This window comes from Amblyomma maculatum, chromosome 4 (assembly GCF_055883805.1).
Source record: "Amblyomma maculatum isolate TAMU_Amacu chromosome 4, ASM5588380v1, whole genome shotgun sequence".
In the NCBI taxonomy this organism is placed as follows: domain Eukaryota; kingdom Metazoa; phylum Arthropoda; class Arachnida; order Ixodida; family Ixodidae; genus Amblyomma; species Amblyomma maculatum.
In genome coordinates, this window is record NC_139347.1 from 179411666 (window position 1) to 179433971 (window position 22306).

Here is a 22306-nt window from a genome sequence, read left to right on the forward strand (position 1 = left end):
GATCTTTGCGAAAATAGTAGGCAAAAGACTCCAACGCGCAATACAGAGGTTGGTAGGGACACACCAAACGTGTGGTATCAGGGGGCGTTCTATTCAAACAAACATCCACGTGACTAGAACTATCCTAGAGTGTTGTGATGCGTACTGTGAGAGGGTAGCAATGATGCAGTTAGACTTAGAGAAAGCGTTCGATAAAGTCGCTCACAAAATCCTGTTCAGTATCTTGCAACATGTGCACGTCGGGAAGATACTAATAGAAGGAATTAAGTTATGCTATACTAACATGTTCACCAGGATTGTAGTCAATAAGGCATTAACCACTCCATTTCAAGTAAAATCATCTGTTAAGCAAGGGTGTCCCTTGTCGCCTTTACTATTTGCCTTGTTTTTGGAGCCCTTTTGTTTAAGCATTATAACCAACAATGCTATCAGCGGTTATCGATTTTCCTCAAGTGAAGTTAAGCTTTTAGCATACGCGGACGACATAGTTGTATTCTGCACTGATGAGACCAGTATCACTAACGCGGTAAGCGCAGCAACAAAGTTCTGCAGGATGACGGGAAGCAGCATTAACTGGGAAAAATCTATAGGAATCTGGCATGGGGAATGGGGTCCCACGCGAGTACGTTTTGAAAACATGAAATGGTCACGCTCGCCAACGAAGTATCTCGGTGTACCCCTACAACACTATAAAGACACGTCGGAATATTGGAAACTGGAAGCAGAGCAGCTCAAAGAAAAAACCGCGAAGTTTGGTGGGCGGGACCTATCCATCTTCGCGAGGTCAACTGTTTGTAACCTGTTTCTCGTAGCGAGAATTTGGTATGTTCTGCAAGTCATGTGTGCACCGAGAGGGAGCATACAAAAGCTACATAGGGTGTTCGCAGTATTTATATGGAGGTCGACATGGGAGCGCACAAGCCGCACGAACCTTTTTCGTACAGTAAAAGGGGGCGGACTGGGTTTGGCTCACTTGTTCTTGAAACAAGTGGTTTCGAGGTTTTTGTTCGTGCGAGACCAAGGGGATGCCTTTTTAAGGACTGTGATTCAAACCCGACTGTGTGATCATGTGCCATCGTTTGTTGTGTCTTCAACTCGTGTTAAGGGATCAAGTGTGCGCGGATTTCTTCGAGAGGTTATTGGGTCCTTTCAATTTCTCCAAGCACGCTTTTCAGTAAAATACCTGGGTGACGTAACCCGAAGGCAATTGTACAAGGATGTTGTTGATGTATGCATGCCACAGCCAATGTATCGCTTGATGTATCCAAAAGGTAAAGGTGAAGGTGTATTGAAGAGAGTAAAGCGGATGCCAATTCGACCTTCGGTAAAAAGCTTCTTTTTTCAAGTACACCCTGCAACTCTTCCAGTGAAACCATGGCTAGAGCGGAAAGGTATTTTTGTTCCGTGGACAGTAAACTGTTTCCATTGTAGAAGACCAGAGACAATTGATCATATTTTTCTTGAGTGTTCTGATGCTGTTTTTCTGTGGGACATACTACAACGCACTTTAAAAAAGGACTTACCGCTAACACCATATGGCATCCGCTTTCTCCCTACATCAAACGATGGAGGGGTGCCGCATGATATGATACTGTTACTATGCATGCACGGCATATGGCGCACTCGGATGGCGGTACATCATGCAGATCTAAACCCCAGGCCCGCCAGAGTACTTTATGGAAAGTGTACTGTACATTCGTCAAGTATGTAAATCGAGAACAGACCCACCAGAATGGTTGCCGGTGTTAGATGACCTTGTTAACTTGAAGCGTTTTTAAACACATGTGCTAGCCAAAGGTTGGCAAGCGCTTTTAACTACGATTGTGTGTATATGTAAACATGTATTGTATTGGCCGCAGATCAGGCAATAAAGAAAATAAAAAAAAGGATGGCCGAGTGGTCTAAGGTGCCAGACTCAAGGTTTATTACTTTGTTCGCTATGCGAACTAACCGAGGCTTCTGGTCCACGGATGTGGGCGTGGGTTCGAATCCCACTTCTGACACATTTATTTTTGCCATACTTCGATAATGCGGTGTAGTGCAGCAACTAAAATCAGCCTAGAACACTGTCAGGATGGCCGAGCGGTCTAAGGCGCCAGACTCAAGGTTTAGTACTTTGTTCGCTATGCGAACTAACCGACGCTTCTAGTCCACGGATGTGGGCGTGGGTTCCAATCGCACTTCTGACACATTTATTTTTGCCATACTTCGATAATGCGGTGTAGTGCAGCAACTAAAATCAGCCTTGAACAGTGGCAGGATGGCCGAGTGGGGATTCCACTTCCGGGCGCGCTAGCGATCGGACGTGTTCAGCATGAGCTCCGTAGGAGCGGCTTCAGCGGCCCACCAGGGCCGCGGTAACAGGATTTTTGACTCTGATGAATCGGAATACCAAGTGCTCCTGCCTCAGCTACCAACAGGGCGAGTTGTTTTGAATACCATTTTTTTGCGTGCCGATGTGCGGGCAAGGCCATACCGAGTTGAAAACTTCCGTGATGCATTGGCGAGCCTGGGCTTGCTGTCTGAAGTTATCGCCCTGGGGGCGTACCAGATGAGCCATGTATGGGCAGTGACCTTCAGAAATGAAGACGGTGTGAAAAGGCTCTTGTCTAGGAAGGAGGTGACGGTGAAAGAACGCCGCTGCCTTGTGGTAGATGCTGCCAATCAAGCACTGCACATAAAATTACATTGGATGCTTCACAACGTGCCGGACGAAGACATACGAGCGGCGTTTTTGCCGTATGGCAAAGTGACGGAAGTGTCCCGAGAACGGTGGCGTGTTCAAGGCGTGCACGACAAAGCATCCTCGACGCGCCTGGTGACTATTATTTTGAAGACAGGTGTGACGGAGGACGACCTACCACATCAGCTCCGTATTGCAGGTGAACTTGCTCTGGTTGTGGTGCCGGGCAGGGCCCCGTTATGCCTGCGCTGTCGCAATACGGGCCACATCAGACGCGAGTGTCGTGTTCCGCGCTGCGCTCTTTGTCATCGTTATGGACACGAAGAGGAACAGTGCGTGAAGACGTACGCTTCTGTAACACATAAAGTGGCAAAGGATGATGTCACCGACCTGCTCATGGACGAAGCAGACGTCGAGGAAACCTCTAAAGGAGCAGGACCCAATAATGAAGATGCGAAGCCTCAAGAGCAAATGTCTGTAGTACAGCACGAAGCTAAGCCCAATAAGTCTCCAGGTGCCCCTACTTCTAAACTGGAGCCGCCTTCAACACACTCTGAGAGCGATGAAGGATCTTCAGCTTCAAAAGGCAATGAAATGGAGGCAAGCGATGATGCCGCAATGGATTCAAACGTACCAGGCACAACTGGTACTGTCACGAAAAGGACGCATGAAGAGGCGGATATCCAGGATGGACAGCAAGGCCAACCGGCTAATGATGAACCCCCGGCAAAAACAACGGGTGGACGTCGGGCGGCATTACGCCCAAAACCGAACATCCCGCCGGACCGAAGACCGGCGGCGACGCCCACTTAGTGTACAGAATCGGTGCCGTCGAAGGCGCCTAACCGCTCCTGAGTCAAAATGGAAGGATTCAAGGGAGCTTCAAGATGCACCTTCAAGGTACAGTTGAGGACTTTGCCGGACGTTCTTTTTTCGTACTATGTCTTGAGTTTTTACTACACGCACGATGTGGTTGTGGCAGTCGTGTGTGTAATGACATCACACGATTCTATAAGCATGCTTTAAAATGGCGAACAACTGCAATTACTCGATAAATGTAGCAACAATTAATGTCAGGGGCTTGTCAACGAGGCGAAGGCAATATCAGCTTAGCCGCCTATGCATGGAAAAAGAGCTTGACTTAATTGCGGTACAAGAGACAAAGGTGGAAAAGCAAGAGCAGACCGATCGTATGGTGTCGCCTTTTAAAACCAATTACAACATCTGTGTATGTCATGCCGTCGGAAAATCTGCTGGCTGTGTTGTGTTGATACGTAAAAGTGTTGGAATTATAGAGGAAATGATTACTGTGTCTGAAACGGGACGCCTTATCGTCTTGGATTTTTCGCTAGCTGAAAAAGGGTGGCGCTTGATTTGTGTCTATGCTCCCAACAGTGTATGTGAGCGATGTCATTTTTTTAAGACCTTAAGCAATATATGCAATGTGACAGGTACATTATTTTGCTTGGAGATTTTAACTGTGTTTGTTGTGCCGAAGATCGGTCTAAACTGGTATATACAAGTGACCGAAGAGCTGACTTGCTCCTATCCTTAGTGGCTGACTATAACATGGAAGATCTAGGTCGCACGATAACAATCGGTGGGCGGCCACAATTCACGCACACCCAGCGAAATAGTCAAGCAAGGCTTTACAGAGTTTACGTATCGCTTCCGTTGGTGCCACACTGCAATAGTTATACGGTTATACCTGTTTCATTCTCCGATCATTGCCTTGTTAGTTTCACCATTGGCAATAAGCCAAAGCAGCAGCGATTCAACTGGAACCTGTGGAAGTTCAACGCTAAACTACTCGATGATGAAGCTTTTGTTAACGGAGTCAAGAAAAAACTGGGGTGGCTAATGAATAATGAGCCAGAAAATTACGGATTTGCCTGGGAAGAATTTAAAACTGAACTCAAAATGGCTGCGATTGAAAGAGGGAGCATCAAGCGTCGAAATGAAATGAAGAGAGAAAAAGAACTTCAATGCCAGCTGGAATTTTTGGTAAACACCGTGAGTTCCGAACCGGAAAAAGTGGCAGCCGAAATAAGAAGAACCAAAAGTGAACTGGAGGTTATAGACAACGAAAAATACAGGGCAGCTCTGATTCGATCGCGGAGCGAACGCTTATGGCTTGGGGAAGCACCAAATAAACGATCTCTAAGCGACGAGAAAAGGCATGCATCAAAAAAACGAAATCAGACAAATCCGCTATCAAAACGAGGTGACGGGTGAACAAAAATTGATAGAGCAAGCTTTCGTCGATTATTACAGCGAGTTATTTAGCAACGTTACCCGAGTGAGTGACGATTTCATGACGGAGTTTATGTCCGATATGCCAAAGATAGAAGATGACGACAAAGAACGCCTGGAGGAAGCGATAAGCGTGCGCGAAATTGAGACTGCTATCGAGGAAACGCCTGCAGGCAAGTCACCGGGACCAGTCGGACTTGGAGCCGCATTTTACAAGGCTTTCGCCAATGAGCTGGCATATATACTGCACCGCGTGTTCAATGAGGCCTATAATAAAAGTCAGGTGCCACCGTCCTTTAGAGCAGCCCATATCGTTCTGATCCCAAAAACGAATGACCGTGACAAGCTACTGTCAGTAACATCGTACAGGCCTATCAGCCTTACAAATACTGATTACTAAGTATTCATGAAGGTACTGGCGAAGAGGGTGCAAAGCGTGATTAAACAGCTTGTCGGGCCGCATCAGACGTGCGGTATCAAAGGGCGAACAATCCTTACCAATACGCACATTGCCAGAAATGTGTTAGAGTGCTGCGATGACATGGAAGGTCAAGTTGCTATGCTGCAATTCGACCTGGCGAAAGCATTTGATAGGGTCTCACATGAGATTCTGTTCAGCATATTAAGGCATGTGAATGTTGGCAGCACCATTTTAGATGGCGTAATGATGGCCTACAAAGATTGTGCAGCACAGCTCATAATAAATAAATCTCTTACAGAGAGAGTGCCTATACGATCTTCTGTAAGACAAGGATGCCCACTGTCACCCCTATTGTTTGCTATTTATGTTGAACCTTTTTGTTTAGCAGTGATTCGGCAAACAGCCATAATAGGTTTTAAGATACACTCTACAGAGGTAAAATTACTGGCGTACGCTGACGACATAGCCGTATTCTGTCAAGATCGCCAGAGTGTGTTAGGGGCCGTCAATCTTGCTAAGAAGTTCTGTAAGCTCACTGGTTCGGAGTTAAACTGGGAAAAAAGTGTTGGTATATGGCATGGCAACTGGGACATTAAGCTAGATAGGTTTGCATGTATGAATTGGATAACCGCACCAACGACGTATATTGGTGTACCACTCGAGCACTATAAAAATCCCGCAGAGTACTGGAGTGAGGCAACGGATAGAATGAGGGAGAAGACGGGAAATTGGCAGGGTCGTGGCCTTTCAATGTTTGCGCGTGCTACTGTGTGCAATTTGTTTTTGATAGCTAAAGTATGGTACGTGCTGCAGGTGCTGTGTATGAGCCGTGCCAATGTACAGAAAATGCACCGAGCTTTTGCTGTATTTATATGGGGCTCAACTTGGGAGAGGGTCAGCCGCACTAATCTTTTCCGCTCAGTCCGCGATGGAGGCCTGGGCCTATCTCATTTGTTTATTAGGAAGATTGTGTCACGTTTCTTTTTCCTACGGGATCAAAGGGACAGTTTTTTGCGCAAAGTTATGCAAGTTCGACTCGCGAGAGCGCTGCCTGAATTCATTGTTACAACCAGTGATATAACGTGCCGTCGCGTGACTGGCTACTTTCATGAAGTTGTTTCTTTCCTTATGCTGCATGCTCGGTTTTCATTGAATTACCTGTGTTCTGTTACAAAAAACAAATTGTATGCTGAATTGCTGGAAAACCTACTACCAGCTCCATTGTACAGAGTCATTTATTGTGAAGGCCCTGGAAGGGATGTGTTGAAGAGGGTCAAAAGAATGCCAGTTAGACCTCACATTGAATCCTTCTTTTTTAAGTTACATACGAACACCCTCCCCGTAAAAGCATGGCTACACCAGAAGGGCATATTCGTTCCATGGACAATTAATTGTCTATTGTGCAAAAAAGCGGAAACAATTGAACACGTTTTTATCGAGTGCTGGGACCCTATCTTCTATTGGGACATATTACAACGAACTCTAAAGAAACAGCTGCCCATTACACCCTACGGCATCCGGTTTCTCCCAGTGAAAAGTGATGAAATTCCCTATGACATGCTTATGCTCCTAGGCCTTCACAGTCTGTGGCAAACAAGAATGGCAGTGCGTCACGCAGATCCAAATGTTCTCTCTGTACGCGAAAATTTCATTCAGAGTATGGTATACATGAGAGAAGTGTATCAGGCATTACCCGAACCTCCTGAGTGGATCGATGTATTAGATGAGTTAGTGTGCCTGAAGAAATTTTAATTTGTCTCGCCAGCTGAAGACAGGTTGGCGTGTTTTATCTATTGTAAACTGTGCATTGTCCGGCAATAAAGAAAAAAAAAGAATGGCCGAGTGGTCTAAGGCGCCAGACTCAAGGTTTATTTCTTTGTTCGCTATGCGAACTAACCGAGGCTTCTGGTCCACGGATGTGGGCGTGGGTTCGAATCCCACTTCTGACACATTTATTTTTGCCATACTTCGATAATGCGGTGTAGTGCAGCAACTCAAATCAGCCTAGAACAGTGTCAGGATGGCCGAGTGGTTAAGGCGCCAGACTCAAAGTTTAGTACTTTGTTCGCTATGCGAACTAACCGACGCTTCTAGTCCACGGATGTGGGCGTGGGTTCCAATCGCACTTCTGACACATTTATTTTTGCCATACTTCGATAATGCGGTGTAGTGCAGCAACTAAAATCAGCCTAGAACAGTGTCAGGATGGCCGAGTGGTCTAAGGCGCCAGACTCAAGGTTTATTTCTTTGTTCGCTATGCGAACTAACCGAGGCTTCTGGTCCACGGATGTGGGCGTGGGTTCGAATCCCACTTCTGACACATTTATTTTTGCCATACTTCGATAATGCGGTGTAGTGCAGCAACTAAAATCAGCCTAGAACAGTGTCAGGATGGCCGAGAGGATTCCACTTCCGGCCACCGAGCATGACGGACGTGATCATCATGGGCTCCCAAGGAGCGGATTCAGCGGCCCAGCTGGGCCGTGGTATCAGGAGCACGGAAAGGCCTGCCAAGGAATACGAACTGGTTCTACCGCATCTGCCTACAGGTTCGAGTGTTTTGCATACTGTTTTTTTGCACGGCGATGTAAAAGACAGGCCGTACCGGGTGGAGCACTTTCGAGACTCCCTCGCTCGTCTGTCTCTGCTGCCGGAAGTGGTTGCCCTCGGGGCATATCAAATGAATCACGTGTGGGCGGTAACGTTTAAAGGTGAAGAGGCAAAAGCGAAGATGTTGCAAGCTCAAGCATTTGAAGTTAAGGAACACCGATGCGTGGTCATTGACCCCTGTAACCAAGGGATCAGGTTGCAACTTTTCTGGCTGCTTCACGGCGTGCATGACGATGATGTGCGAGCGGCGTTGGCGGCTTATGGAAAAGTTACGGAAATATCAAGAGACAAGTGGAAAGTGCAAGGGTGTACAAGGCTTCAACGACTCGAACGGTCACGCTGAAGCTAAAAGTGGGCGTTACCATCGAGGACCTCCCAAATCAGCTTCGGGTTGCCGAGGACGTCGCACTCGTCCACGTCCCAGGCAGAGCCCCGCTTTGCCTCCGGTGCTGCGGGAAAGGACATATACGTCGGGAGTGTCGTGTGCCGCGCTGCGGGCTGTGTCGTCGCTACGGCCATGACGAGTCCCAGTGTGTGCGCACGTATGCCAACGTTGCAGGCCCCGTGCCGAGTGAAGTGGCAGGCGAGCACTTGATGGACGCAGTGGACGCCGAGGAAACTAGCAGTGGAACCACTGAGGATGCAGAGCTGAAAGAAGAATCCTCTGAGAAGACCCCTGCCCTTAAAGGACACTGTGAGTCAGATGTGATTGTTCCATTGCCGAATGTTGCTCGGACCGAGATACCCACGAAAGAAGACGGCAATGCCAGTGCTGCAAGCCCAGCTTCGGCTACGCAACACAGTGAGGAACAGGGGGACACTGAAGCTGAGATGCCAGCTGCTTCTACCTTGCCTGTGAAGCGGATGCACGAAGACAGTGTTAACGAGGAATCAACCCAAGGAGGAGCGGAAAACGGAAAGCCTCCCATGAAGGCGGCCCCCCTTCGCCGGGCGTCCTTCAAGCCAAGGCAAAACGTGCCCCCAGACCGGAGAACTGTGTCACCTGTGCCTCCGCCATAGCGGGGGTACCCTTTCCGGTCGAGACGTTACAAGCCTGGTCCATGATCGGGAGCAGCGCTTGGAACGACGGACAGACTCGCCAAAACGGAAGAATGGTCATCCCATTGCAACAGTTCAACCGCAATGCTGTCTTTTTGCAGAAGAGATGTGAGTGATATATGTTTCGCGATTTATAATTTCTTGAGATGGCGACCAATTTATCCACTAGCTTGCGCGTAGCCACGCTAAATGTGAGGGGGCTGTCAACGCGTCGGAGACAACTGCAGCTGAGCCGCCTCCTGCTGGAAAATGAAATTGATGTGCTAGCAGTTCAAGAGAGCAAAATGGAAAGCGAACAACAAACAGATAAAATGGCTGAAACATATCGTTCTAGATATCGTGTTTGCGTTTGTCATGCGGTTGGAAGATCGGGGGGATGTGTCATTTTCATTCGAAATTGCATAGAGTGCGTACAGTCTGTGTTCTCGTGTCAGAGTGGTCGGCTTTTGATATGTGATTTCAGTTTTTCTGGATTGGACTGGAGAGTGATCTGCGTTTATGCGCCTACCAGAACGTCTGAGCGCGAAGAGTTTTTTCACTATATGAAATCCTTCCTAATACATGAGAGGCGTGTTCTCCTGCTTGGAGACTTCAACTGTGTCTGTAGACCGGAAGATAGAACAACAGACCGTGTCCTTCGTGACAAGAGTGCAGATTTACTTATTGACATTGTTAATGAGGCAGAGCTTGAAGATGCTGGCTGTATACTGACGCATGAAGGCTAAGCAATGTTCACGCACTTTCAAGGTAGCTGTCATGCAAGGTTGGACCGAATATATGTTCCTATTGATTGTGTGCCCTTGTGCTCGGAATATCAAACACTTCCCATGAGCTTTAGTGACCACTCCCTCGTAATGATTACTCTAGGCATGAAATGTAAGGCAACAAAGTTCAATTGGGAGCTATGGAAATTTAATGAAAAGCTGCTGCTGGATGAAGAGTTTACCACTAAAGTGAAAGAATATATTACGCATATGTTGCAAAATGACTCTAATTTTATACAAGCATGGGAGCAGTTCAAGTGCGATATAAAGATAGCTGCTATTGACCCAGCGTGCACTCTTCGACGTAAAGAAAGAGAACAAGAAAAAGAACTTCGAAGCACGCTTGAATACATGCTTAGCATGGAGAGCGTTAAGCCTGGCTTGTTCGCTCAAGATATAAAAAAGATAAAAACCAAACTTGAGGTGATAGACGAAGAGAAGTATCGCGGTGCGGTGATAAGGGCACGCAGCGAAAAATTGTGGCTCGGAGAGGCGCCCATGAAAAGGGCACTTAGTGACGAAAAACGGTACGCAGTGTCAAAAGAGATAAAAGAAATCTGCTATCAGAACGTAGTTACCGCGGAAAAGAAAACGATTGAACGGGCGTTTGTAGAATTTTACAGGGAATTGTTTAGCTTGAAAACACCGGACATTGAACGCTTCAGAAAAGACTTTCTGTCACTGATGCCAAGAGTAGAAGACGAAGTGGCGCAGACACTTGAAGCAAGTATTACTTCCGAGGAAATTGAGGCCGCTATCTGGGAATTAAATTCCAATAAGTCACCCGGACCAGATGGTCTTGGTGCTGCCATATACAAGGCCTTTCCAACTGAAATGGCTGTTTTACTGGAAAGAGTTATTAGTGAATGTTACGAAAAGAACGTACCTCCTCCGTCTTTTCGAATGTCACACATTGTACTAATCCCGAAAACAGATGACCATGTTAAGGTTCAGTCTGTAGCGTCTTACCGTCCTATAAGTCTAACGAATGTTGACTATAAAATTTACATGAAAGTATTAGGGCGACGACTCCAACGTGTAATTACTTCTCTTGTAGGCCCACATCAGACATGCGGTATAAAAGGAAGGACCATTTTTACTAATACACACACGCAGCAAGGAGTGTTCTCGAATGTTGTGACGCGATGCATGACCACGTAGCCATGATGCAATTAGACCTCCACAAAGCATTTGACAAAGTGGTACATGAAATTTTGTTCTGTGTTTTAGAGTATGTCAATGCTGGTTCCGTGATTACAAATGGCGTGAAAATGGTTTACGAGTGCTGTTCAGCGAGACTGGTCGTGAATAAGCATTTAACCGATCGTATACCTGTCCAGTCGTTAGTAAGGCAGGGCTGTCCTCTGTCTCTCCTTTTGTTCGCGCTTTATCTGGAGCCTTTCTGTTTAAGATTGCTTACAAGGCCAAACATATGCAGTTATAGATTTTTTCAAAGTGAAGTTCGGGTCTTGGCATACGCGGACGATATTGCGGTATTTTGTACTGACCATGAGAGCGTGCAAGAAGTTGTTAAAGAAGCCACTGCTTTTTGCACTGCAAGTGGAAGTGAAATAAGTTGGGCAAAGTGTTTAGGATTTTGGCACGGAAACTGGCAACACGCGCCTGAACTGTTCACCAGTATGCAATGGACAATAACACCAGGCAATTACCTTGGTGTGCCACTAAAGCATTACCGTGAAAGCAAGGAATGTTGGGCCGGTGAAGTTCAGCAAGTGAAAACCCAAACAAACAAATGGGGAGGACATAACTTTTCTATGTTCGCAAGAGCTACTGTTTGCAATATGTTCCTAGTTGCAAAAATTTTTTACATGCTGCAAGTGTTATCTATGTCAAGAATCTCTGTTCAAAAACTGCATAGGGTATTTGCCACGTATGTGTGGGCTTCAACATGGGAGCGTACCAGTCGATGCAATGTGTTTCATACGGTGCATAATGGTGGACTGGGACTGTCCCATCTATACCTAAAGCAGATTGTAACCAGGTTCTTTTTTTTTGCGCGAACAAAGCGATGTTTTTCTTAGAACGGTAATGCAAGTGCGATTGCGTGATTCACTGCCGGAATATGTAGTTTCGACTATGTCTACAGGGCCAATGGCTCTAAGTGCTTTTCTTCGCGAAGTTGTCGCGTCCTTCCAAATAGTGAAGTCGAGATTTTCAAATGAGTATATGTGTACTGTTACGCGAAAACGGCTGTACAAAGATTTGCTGGAAATCTTTTTACCTGTGCCTCTTTATCGCTCTGTATATGCTTTGGGTCCGGAGCGCGACGTGTTGAAAAGAGTGAAAAGAATGCCCATCAGATCGTCCGCTAAATCTTTATTTCTTCAATTGCATACCGGCACTCTTCCGATGAAGCCATGGCTGGAAAGCAAAGGCCTTTTCGTGCCTTGGTCTGCTGACTGCTTAATTTGCAAAAAGCTGGAATCCATAGAGCATATTTTCCTTGATTGTCACGATGCGGTTTTTTTGTGGGACGTGCTACAGCGTACTATTAAAAAGGACTTACCAATAACGCCGTTTGGCATACGCTACCTTCCATGCGCCCAGCCAGGAGGAGTGCCCAGTGATTTATTAATGGTGTTGTGTATGCACAGCATATGGAGAACGCGGATGGATGTTCGCCATGAGCATGTTGTCGTACACCCAGCCCATCAGTATTTTGTTGAAAGTGTAATGTACACGCGTGATGTTTTCGGAGGGCAACCTGAACCCCCGGAATGGCTGCCAGTCTTGGACACGCTCATGTCACCTAATCCATTCTATCACAAGAAACCTCTCAGAATGTGACTTGTGTTTTTAATTCCATGCAACTTTTCATCGTTCCTTGCAGTTGCCAAGTCGGTAATAAAGAAAAAAAAAAAAAAGTCAGGATGGCCGAGTGGTCTAAGGCGCCAGACTCAAGGTTTATTACTTTGTTCGCTGTGCGAACTAACCGACGCTTCTGGTCCACGGATGTGGGCGTGGGTCCGAATCCCACTTCTGACACATTTATTTTGCCATACTTCGATAATGCGGTGTAGTGCAGCAACTAAAATCAGGCTAGAACAGTGTCAGGATGGCCGAGAGGTCATTCTACTTCCGGCTACCGTTCGGTGCGGACGCAGGATCATGGGCTCCACCGGAGCGGGCCAGGCTGGCCGCGGAAACAGGTCCGACGCAAGTACTGATAGCGAGTATCAGATCGTTTTGCCTCAGCTGCCTACAGGACGTGTTGGGTTAAACACGATTTTTTTGCACGGAGATGTTAAAGCTAGACCCTCCCGAGTCGAGGATTTCCGCGATGCGCTCGCCGAGACGGACGCGCTCCCCGAGGTTGTCGCCTTGGGGGCGTATCAGGTAAATCACGTATGGGCTGTCACTTTCAAGACCGCTGAAGCCACAAAGCGCATCTATGCTTTGAAAGAGCTTAACGTTAAGGGGCGACGATGCATGATTTTCGACCCTCAAGACCAGCAAGTCCGCCTCCGACTTAACTGGATGCTCCACGGTGTCGCTGACGAAGATATTCGGACGGCTTTCGCCCCATTCGGCAACGTAACCGAAGTCACACGTGAACGATGGCGCGTCTCGGGTGTAAACGAAAAAGGCTCCACAACACGGTCCGTACTCCTGAAGTTGAAGACAGGGATGAAATTGGATGACCTTCCCCATCAACTGAGGGTAGCAAGCGAGTTGGCCCTCGTCGTAGTGCCCGGAAGGCCTATTCAATGTCTACGTTGCCACGGCTCCGGACACGTGCGACGAGAGTGTAAAGTGCCGCGTTGCTCTCGCTGCCGGCGCTTCGGACACACGGAAGTGGAGTGTGTGCGCACGTACGCGGCGGCAACGGTACCAGCTATGAGAGAGGAGACGCCCGAGGACGTGATGGACGTTGCCGAGGCTCAAGAAGCAGCGAAGGGAACCCAAGACAAAACGGGAGGTTCCGCAGTGTCAGATAATGTGGCGACATCGCATGGCACGGATAAAGAGGTGTGCGTGGACACCAGCACTCAAGAGCCAGCGTCGGCTGTATCGGAGTTGTCCTTGAAAGAGGACGTGTTCAGTCAAGGCGCCGCACAACAGGGACCAACAATGAGTGTGAGTGCTATCACGGAAGTCGGAGCTCGGCCAACGGGCACCGCTTGTGCGCCAAAGCGTCCGCATGCTGAGGCCGGCAACTGTGCTGACAAAGGGAACCCATCAACAACGAGGAGCCACCAGCGAAAGCGACACAGAGCCGACGACCACCGTTCAGGCCCAAACCTAATACCTCGGCAGTCAGGAAAACCGCTGAAAAGCCTTCCCCGCAGCAAGTCGGGCCCACCACAAGTGATGGCGGTGGGACCTCTGGAACTGTCTAGCGGAACGCTAGACGTGGAAGGTAAGCGCCTTGCTCCCGGTGTCCTCCTTATACATGAAAATGGCGATGAAACAGGCCCTGAGCGTCGCAACGCTTAACGTCCGTGGGTTGGCAGGGAGACGACAACAAATCTAAGTACATCGCCTTTTGACAGAGCTAGACATAGACGTGCTAGCGGTTCAAGAAACCAAAGTGGAAGGGGAGGAGGCGACTGGGAGCATGGTGCAGCGTTTCACGTCAAGGTATGACGTGGATGTTAGTCACGCGGTGAGTTCATCGGCTCGGTGCCTTCTGCTTGTTAGGCGGTTGCCAGGGCTGACAGTGCAGGCCGTGACCTCATCCGCATGTGGAAGGCTCATTGTCTGCGACGTCATTTTTCACAATAGCGAATGACGCGTTCTGTGTGTGTATGCACCCAATACTGTTGAAGAAAGGTTCAACTTCTTCACAAGCATGCAACGATATTTAAGTTCAGAGAGGAAACTCGTGGTGATGGGGGATTTTAACTGCGTGCTAAGCGCTAAAGATAAGACCTCAAACCGTGCCTACAAAGACGCAAGCACTGACTGTTTGTCCCAGATGATTGGTGAATTTTCGCTGGAAGACGTTGCGGAGAGTTTGGATGGTGCGCGCAGTGTGCTTTACACTCATATCCAGGGATCCAGTCATGAGCGACTCGATCGGATTTATGTATCGTTGGATGCGATACCAAACTGTCAAAATTATGCCGTTGTCGCGATTTCGTTTTCCGATCACTGTCTTGTGAAGTGCAGTATTGGACCTAGAAATCAAAGCAAACATTTCCTCTGGGAACTCTGGAAGTTTAATCCTAAACTCTTAGATCACCAGATTTTACGTGATACTATATTAGAGAAGACAAAAGAAATAGAGAAGCGACCCAACAGTAACATTGGGGAGCAGTGGGAGCTATTTAAACAAGAAATAAAGATGAAAGCGATAGAAAGAGGTAGTTGCATTCGTCATAATAAAAAGCGAGAAGAGGCAGGACTAAGGTCAACACTAAACATGTTAGTTGCTCAGCAAAGCAAACAGCCGTGGGTGTATAAAGATGACATATTAAAAAGAAAATAGAGTTAATGGATGAGGAACGATATCGTGGAGCGATCGTTCGTGCAAGGTTTGAAAGATTGACAGCTGGCGAGGCCCCCCTAAGCGGGCCCTCAGTCTCGAAAAAGCACGCGCTCGTCGAAACGAAATACTAGAAATAGAATGGAACGGCAGCCGTATGACGGATAAGGATGACATAGCACGTGCGTTCTATGATTACTATCAGCAGCTATTCGCAATAAGGGACATTGAGTTGGAGAAGTTTAAGGGGGTGTTTGTTTCTTCATTACCCCGACTGGACAACTGCACAAAAGAAAGACTAGAGCAGGAAATTTCCGAGCAAGAAGTAGCACGAGCAATAGAAAACCTAAACCCAGGGAAGTCGCCTGGGCCTGACGGTTTGAGCGCAGCTTTCTACATAGCATTTAAGGAAGAGCTATCCCCGCTTTTGGCAGAAGTTTTTAACGAAGGTTTCCACCTTAAAGTGTTGCCGCCTTCGTTTGCCACGTCACACCCTGTGTTAATACCTAGAACTAATGAAACGGAGAAATTAGGATTTGTGACATCATACAGACCTATATCACTATTAAATGTAGATTACAAAATTCTAATGAAAGTTCTTGCGGCCAGGCTGCAGACAGTAATTCAAGAGATATTCGGCACCCATCAGACTTGTGGCATCAAAGGGCGGTCCATAACTACTAATATACATAAGGCGAGGTGCGTGCTGGAGAGCAGCGACGCTGTTCGCGCTAGGGTCGCGGTTCTCCAGCTCGACTTGGAAAAGGCTTTTGATTGTGTTTCTCATGATGCTTTGTTTTCTATTTTGGACTACATAAACGTAGGTTCTGTTATCACAGAGGGCGTGGCCCTGGCGTACCGAAACTGCACCACGAGATTGATTGTCAACAAGGAACTGGGCGATCCAATAAATGTGCAACGCTCGGTGCGCCAGGGCTGCCCCCTCAGCCCTCTTCTGTTCTGTATTTATATAGAAACTTTGTGCTTGTCTATTAAACGAAGCGAATTTGTCCAGGGCTTCCAACGACTGCATATGTGCGAGGTGAAACTCTTGGCGTACGCAGATGACATAGCAGTTTTCTGCTTGGACAAAGAAAGTGTACTCAAGGCTGTTGAGATAGTGAAAGAATTCAGTGCGATCTCAGGAAGCCCAGTAAACTGGGGAAAGTGCTTAGGGTTCTGGCATGGGGAGTGATCATCGACACCCAATGTTTTTGCCAACGTAACCTGGGTCACAACACCGGTGAAGTATTTGGGCGTACCTTTGGAATGCTATCAAGACAGTGATTCATTCTGGCATGCCCCAGCTCAAGAAATTAGCGAGAAGGTCGACAAGTGGAAAGGGGCGGCGCTATCTATCTTCGCACGAGCCACTGTGTGCAATCTGTTTTTTGTGGCAAAGTTGTGGTATGTCATGCAGGTGCTTCATTGTTCCAGGTTGAATGTGCAAAAGCTTCATCGATGTTTTTCAGTTTTTTTTGGGCATCCAAATGGGAAAGGTGTAGCCGAGATAACTTGTTTCGCCGGGTTCGAGAAGGTGGACTTGGGCTTGCTCATCTATTTGTACGCCAACTGGTTAATCGTTTTATTTTCCTCCGTGACGTCTCAGACCCTTTCTTACGTACTGCGTGCCAAGAAAGGCTCGTGCGGGCAGTGCCCAATTTTGTTGTCTCTACGAGAATTATTCCAGGGCGAATTTCCAAGTTTTTTCAAGAAATAGTAAGCAGTGTCCGAATTTTAACTGCTCGTTTTTCGGTAGAATACTTGAGTACAGTCAAAAGGAAGAAACTGTACAACGATATTTGTGACAACCTTTTTCCTCTTCCTATGTACAGAGCCTTGTACAGCGAGAGTCTAGGTCAAGACGTACTAAAACGCGTGAAAAGAATGCCAGTTTCTCCGGGGGTAAAGACGTTTTTCTTTAAGCTACATACAGGTACATTATCGGTGAAAACATTTTTCGAAGAAAAGGGTTTTATTTGCCTTGGGGTTCACAATGCCTAATATGTAAACAACCAGAGACAATAGACCATGTTTTTCTGCACTGCTGGGAGGGGGTTTATTTTTGGGACGTATTACAAAGACCACTTAAAAAAGAATTACCTTTAGATACACACGGAATCAGGTTCCTGCCGACAGATAATGAAGATGATGTACCCCTATATACCGTAATGTTGCTAGGATTACACAGTCTTTGACGGTCCCGAATGGCGGGCTTCCACGTTGACCCTGAAGCTCACCCTGCAAGGCTCTACTTTCGCGAGTGTATGTACACCTTTGTTGAAATGCACAAAGCGATGAGTGCAGTACCAGCATGGGTGGTGAAAGTTGAACCATTGTTAGAGTTGAAAGAATTTTTGTGCTTCCACATAATACAGAATAATGCTGTTCATGGTTTTCGGCTGCATGAAGCGGAAGTGAAAGTCCTAGCATATGCAGATGATGTAGCAATTTTTTGTGTCACAAAGGATAGCATTATCAGTGCGGTAGAAGGTGTTAAAAGATGTAGTTTGGTCACGAGAAGCAAGGTGAACTGGGGAAAGTGCGTGGGGTTCTGGCACGAGAATGGCCGGATACTCCTCACACTTTCGGTAATGTGTCCTGGTGTACGACCCCTGTAAAGTACCTTGGAGTCCCGTTGGAATTTTACAGAGATACTGAACAGTATTGGAAGGTGCAGGCACAAGAGACACAAGAAAAAGCAGAAAAGTGGAAATGTACCCATTTATCCGTGTTTGCAGGAGCCACTGTATGTAACGTGTTTTTTATTAGTGAACTGTGGTATGTGATGCAAGTGCTCCACTGCTCGCGAATTAACATACAAAGGTACATCGAATTTTTGCGGTTTTTGTATGGGCCTCTAGCTGGGAAAGGTGCATGCGGACAAACTTGTTCAGACGGGTCAAAGACGGAGGCCTAGGCACTTATTTGTGAGGCACCTGGAAAACAGATTTTTGTTTTTCCGTGATGTTGAAGATCCTTTCCTGCGCACAGTGTGCCAAGTAAGGCTAGGGCGAGCCTTGCCAGAGTATGTAGTTGCAACAAAATGCATGACAGAAGGCATTTTTGGTTATTTCCGAGAGATAGTAACCAGCGTCAGATTCTTAACTACTCGGTTTTCAAAGGAATATTTGAGCAGCGTAACAAGGAAAACGTTGTACAGAGATGTGTGCGATGTTATCTTTCCGGTGCCGTTGTACAGGGCCTTGTACTGTGGAGGCCTCGGCGGTAATGTGTTGCAAAGGGTTAAAAAAATGAATGTATCGCCGGAAGTCAAGAGTTTTTTCTTTAAAGTGCACACTGGAACTTTACCCGTCAAATCTTTTTTGGAGGAAAAAGAGATGTTTCTACCGGGGGGCCAAACTGCTTAATCTGCAAGCAACCGGAGACCATAGACCATGTTTTTTTGCACTGTTGGGAAGGGGTTTATTTTTGGGACGTGCTACAGAGGACCATGAAGAAACAGCTCCCGTTGCATTCACACGGAATTAGGTACTTGCCAACAAAAAATGAGGATGGGATCCCGTTCGATTTAGTCATGCTGGTGGGCCTCCACAGTATATGGCGCTCTCGTATGGCCGGGTACTACTGTGACCCCGAAGCGCGTCCAGCGCGTATATATTTTCGAGAGAGCATCTGCAAGTTTGTAGAAATACAGAAGATACGGAATCCTGTCCCAGAGTGGCTCTCAAGGCTAAAGCCTTTGACAACACTCAGAGAATTTTAATGTGACAAAGCCTGGTCCTCTCTTGGGGATTTTCGCTTGTTGTATAACTGTGTACATATTTTTTTATCTTTGTTTTGTTAAAGCTGAGGACCGGCAATAAAGAAAAAAAAAAGTCGGGATGGCCGAGTGGTCTAAGGCGCCAGACTCAAGGTTTATTTCTTTGTTCGCTATGCGAACTAACCGAGGCTTCTGGTCCACGGATGTGGGCGTCGGTTCCAATCGCACTTCTGACACATTTATTTTCGCCATACGTCGATCATGCGGTGTAGTGCAGCAACTAAAATCAGCCTAGAACAGTGTCAGGATGGCCGAGTGGTCTAAGGCGCCAGACTCAAGGTTTAGTACTTTGTTCGCTATGCGAACTAATCGAGGCTTCTAGTCCACGGATGTGGGCGTGGTTTCCAATCGTACCTCTGACACATTTATTTTTGCCATACGGCGATCATGCGGTGTAGTGCAGCAACTAAAATCAGCCTAGAACAGTGTCAGGATGGCCGAGTGGTCTAAGGCGCCAGACTCAAGGTTTATTTCTTTGTTCGCTATGCGAACTAACCGAGGCTTCTAGTCCACGGGTGTGGGCGTGGGTTCGAATGCCACTTCTGACACATTTATTTTTGCCATACTTCGAGAATGCAGTGTAGTGCAGCAACTAAAATCAGGCTAGAACAGTGTCAGGATGGCCGAGTGGTCTAAGGCGCCAGACTCAAGGTTTAGTACTTCGTTCGCTATGCGAACTAACCAAGGCTTCTGGTCCACGGATGTGGGCGTGGGTTCGAATCCCACTTCTGACACATTTATTTTTGCCATACTTCGAGAATGCAGTGTAGTGCAGCAACTAAAATCAGCCTAGAACAGTGTCAGGATGGCCGAGTGGTCTAAGGCGCCAGACTCAAGGTTTATTACTTCGTTCGCTATGCGAACTAACCGACGCTTCTGGTCCACAGATGTGGGCGTGGGTTCCAATCGCACTTCTGACACGTTTATTTTTGCCATACGTCGATCATGCGGTGTAGTGCAGCAACTAAAATCAGCCTAGAACAGTGTCAGGATGGCCGAGTGGTCTAAGGCGCCAGACTCAAGGTTTGTTTCTTTGTTCGCTATGCGAACTAACCGAGGCTTCTAGTCCACGGATGTGGGCGTGGGTTCGAATCCCACTTCTGACACATTTATTTTTGCGATACTTCGAGAATGCAGTGTAGTGCAGCACCTAAAATCAGGCTAGAACAGTGTCAGGATGGCCGAGCATTCTACTTCCGGCCACCGGCGTGTACGGACGCAGAATGATGAGCTCCGGCGGAGCGGCGATTGCGGCCCAGGCTGGCCGCGGTAACAGGCTTGAGGAAAACGACGATAAGGAATATCAGATTATTTTGCCGCATCTGCCCACCGGACGTGTTGTTTTCAACACAGTTTTTTTGCACGGTGACGTACGAGTGCGACCCTTCAGGGTTGAAGATTTCCGGGACGCCCTGGCCAAGATTGGTACGCTCCCAGACGTGGTGGCTTGGGGGCTTACCAAATAAACCATGTCTGGGCGGTGACTTTGAACAGCACGGAAGCAACCAAGCGGCTGCTAGCATTCAAGGAGCTTCAAGTGAAAGGTCGACGGTGTATCGTCATTGACCCGGAGGACCAACAGGTGAAGCTACGGCTCCACTGGATGTTGCACGGCGTGGCGGATGAAGATATCCGAACAGCTTTTGCGGCGTTCGGCGAGGTGACGGAAGTGACCCGTGAGCGGTGGCGAGTCCAGGGAGTGCACGAAAAGGGCTCAACAACGAGAACCGTGCTTCTGAAGTTGAAGCCTGGGATGAAGATAGAAGACCTGCCTCACCAGATAAGAGTAGCAGGGGAGTTGGCCCTTGTTGTGGTGCCTGGGCGGCCCATGCAGTGCCTGCGCTGCCGCGGGACCGGTCATGTGCGCCGGGAATGTAAGATTCCGCGGTGTGCGACGTGTAAGCGGTTTGGCCACTCGGAGGAAGACTGCGTACGAACGTATGCAGTGGCTACTGCACCAACAGCGAGGGCGGACATGACGGAACACCGAATGGATGTCGCAGAGACGGAGGATGCCGCAAAAGGGGTCGGAGAGGACGAGAGGGTGACAGCAACGACAGGCATGTTAGTGCCCCCGGGGGGTGGTGACGAGATGCTCGGTGGACCAGACAGAGAAGTGGCACTGCCAAGCAACGGACCGTCGGAAGAAGAAAAGGTGAGCGATGCCGAGAGCTCAAAAATTGAACTTCCGGAGTCTGCGGGCAGAAGGGGGACCCTCGAAGGGAGCAGCGGCCGAGCGACCAACGTCCAGGGCCCTGCGAAGCGTGCCCGCGACGGGAGCGCCAGTGAGACGAATGAGGCAGATACAGCTAGCAACGACGAGCCGCCGATAAAAACGCCAATAGGGAGGAGGGCGACCTTCAAACCAAGACCGAATGTCTCGACGGACAGGAGAGCTGCCGAAAAGCCGCCCCCGTCACAAGGTCTGCCAGTCCAACCTCATGGCTCTGGCGTCAACGAAAGCGTCTAGCGCCATGCTAGACGTGAAGGGTAAGCACCATTCTCTTGGCCTCTTTTCACTCTAAGAAAATATCTTATGTACTGTCACTAAAGGTTGCGACCCTTAACGTGAGAGGTCTAGCAGCAAAAAGGAAGCAGAGCCAGGTCCTGCGCCTTTTAAATGAAAATGACATCGATATACTTGGAGTTCAAGAGACAAAAGTCGAGGGTGAACAAGAGACCGAGAGCATGGTGCAACGTTTCACGTCGCGGTTTTACGCAGTTGTCAGCCATGCAGTCGGTACATCTGCTGGATGCGTCCTGTTTGTGAAGAAGTTGCCGGGTCTTGTAGTGCAGTCGCATGCTTCTTTTCCGTCGGGTCGGGGCGTGGTCCTCGATTTTATTTTTTGCTCGGCTGAGTGGCGTGCTGTTTGTATATATGCACCTACGGTAGTTGATGAGAGGGCTGCTTTGTTTGATTTTGTTGAAGATTATTTAAACACGGATAAGCAACTTGTCTTTCTGGGAGATTTCAATTGTGTACTGAGCTCCGGTGACAAAACTAGCCATCGTACATTTAGGGATCGTAGCACAGAGGAACTTTCGCGCTTGATTGACGAGTTTGCACTGGAAGACGTTGCAGAGTGTCTCACGAGCGAGCGACGGGTTCAGTATACGCATTTTCAGGGTGCTAGCCACGCCCGCCTTGACAGAATTTATGTGGCCGCAGAACTGGCTCCAAAATGTCAGGATTATTATGTTTTGGCGGTAACGTACTCAGATCACTGCATGGTTCAGTGTACAATTGGAACAAGAAAGAGAGGTAGCGGTTTTAGTTGGGAAT

The 22306-nt window shown here is 47.8% G+C and overlaps 1 protein-coding gene, 4 non-coding genes and 1 pseudogene across 5 annotated transcripts; all 6 read left to right on the plus strand.

Moving 5' to 3' along the window:
* The first annotated feature begins 498 nt into the window (after window positions 1-498).
* Window positions 499-1860, plus strand: LOC146193638 (uncharacterized; annotated as a pseudogene).
* Window positions 1861-2314: 454 nt separating this feature from the next.
* Window positions 2315-4128, plus strand: LOC146193639 (uncharacterized). The gene has a single exon (XM_084600118.1). The coding sequence runs from the start codon at window positions 2315-2317 to the stop codon at window positions 3494-3496; it is 1182 nt and encodes a 393-aa protein (XP_084456244.1). The 3' UTR covers window positions 3497-4128.
* Window positions 4129-7556: 3428 nt separating this feature from the next.
* TRNAL-CAA (transfer RNA leucine (anticodon CAA)) lies at window positions 7557-7677 on the plus strand. The gene is made up of 2 exons: window positions 7557-7594; window positions 7632-7677. It is a non-coding gene; the product is annotated as a tRNA-Leu (tRNA).
* Window positions 7678-12675: 4998 nt separating this feature from the next.
* TRNAL-CAA (transfer RNA leucine (anticodon CAA)) lies at window positions 12676-12796 on the plus strand. Its single transcript has 2 exons — window positions 12676-12713; window positions 12751-12796. It is a non-coding gene; the product is annotated as a tRNA-Leu (tRNA).
* A 6840-nt stretch (window positions 12797-19636) lies between these two features.
* Window positions 19637-19757, plus strand: TRNAL-CAA (transfer RNA leucine (anticodon CAA)). The gene is made up of 2 exons: window positions 19637-19674; window positions 19712-19757. It is a non-coding gene; the product is annotated as a tRNA-Leu (tRNA).
* Window positions 19758-20008: 251 nt separating this feature from the next.
* Window positions 20009-20129, plus strand: TRNAL-CAA (transfer RNA leucine (anticodon CAA)). Its single transcript has 2 exons — window positions 20009-20046; window positions 20084-20129. It is a non-coding gene; the product is annotated as a tRNA-Leu (tRNA).
* The last annotated feature ends 2177 nt before the right edge of the window (window positions 20130-22306 follow it).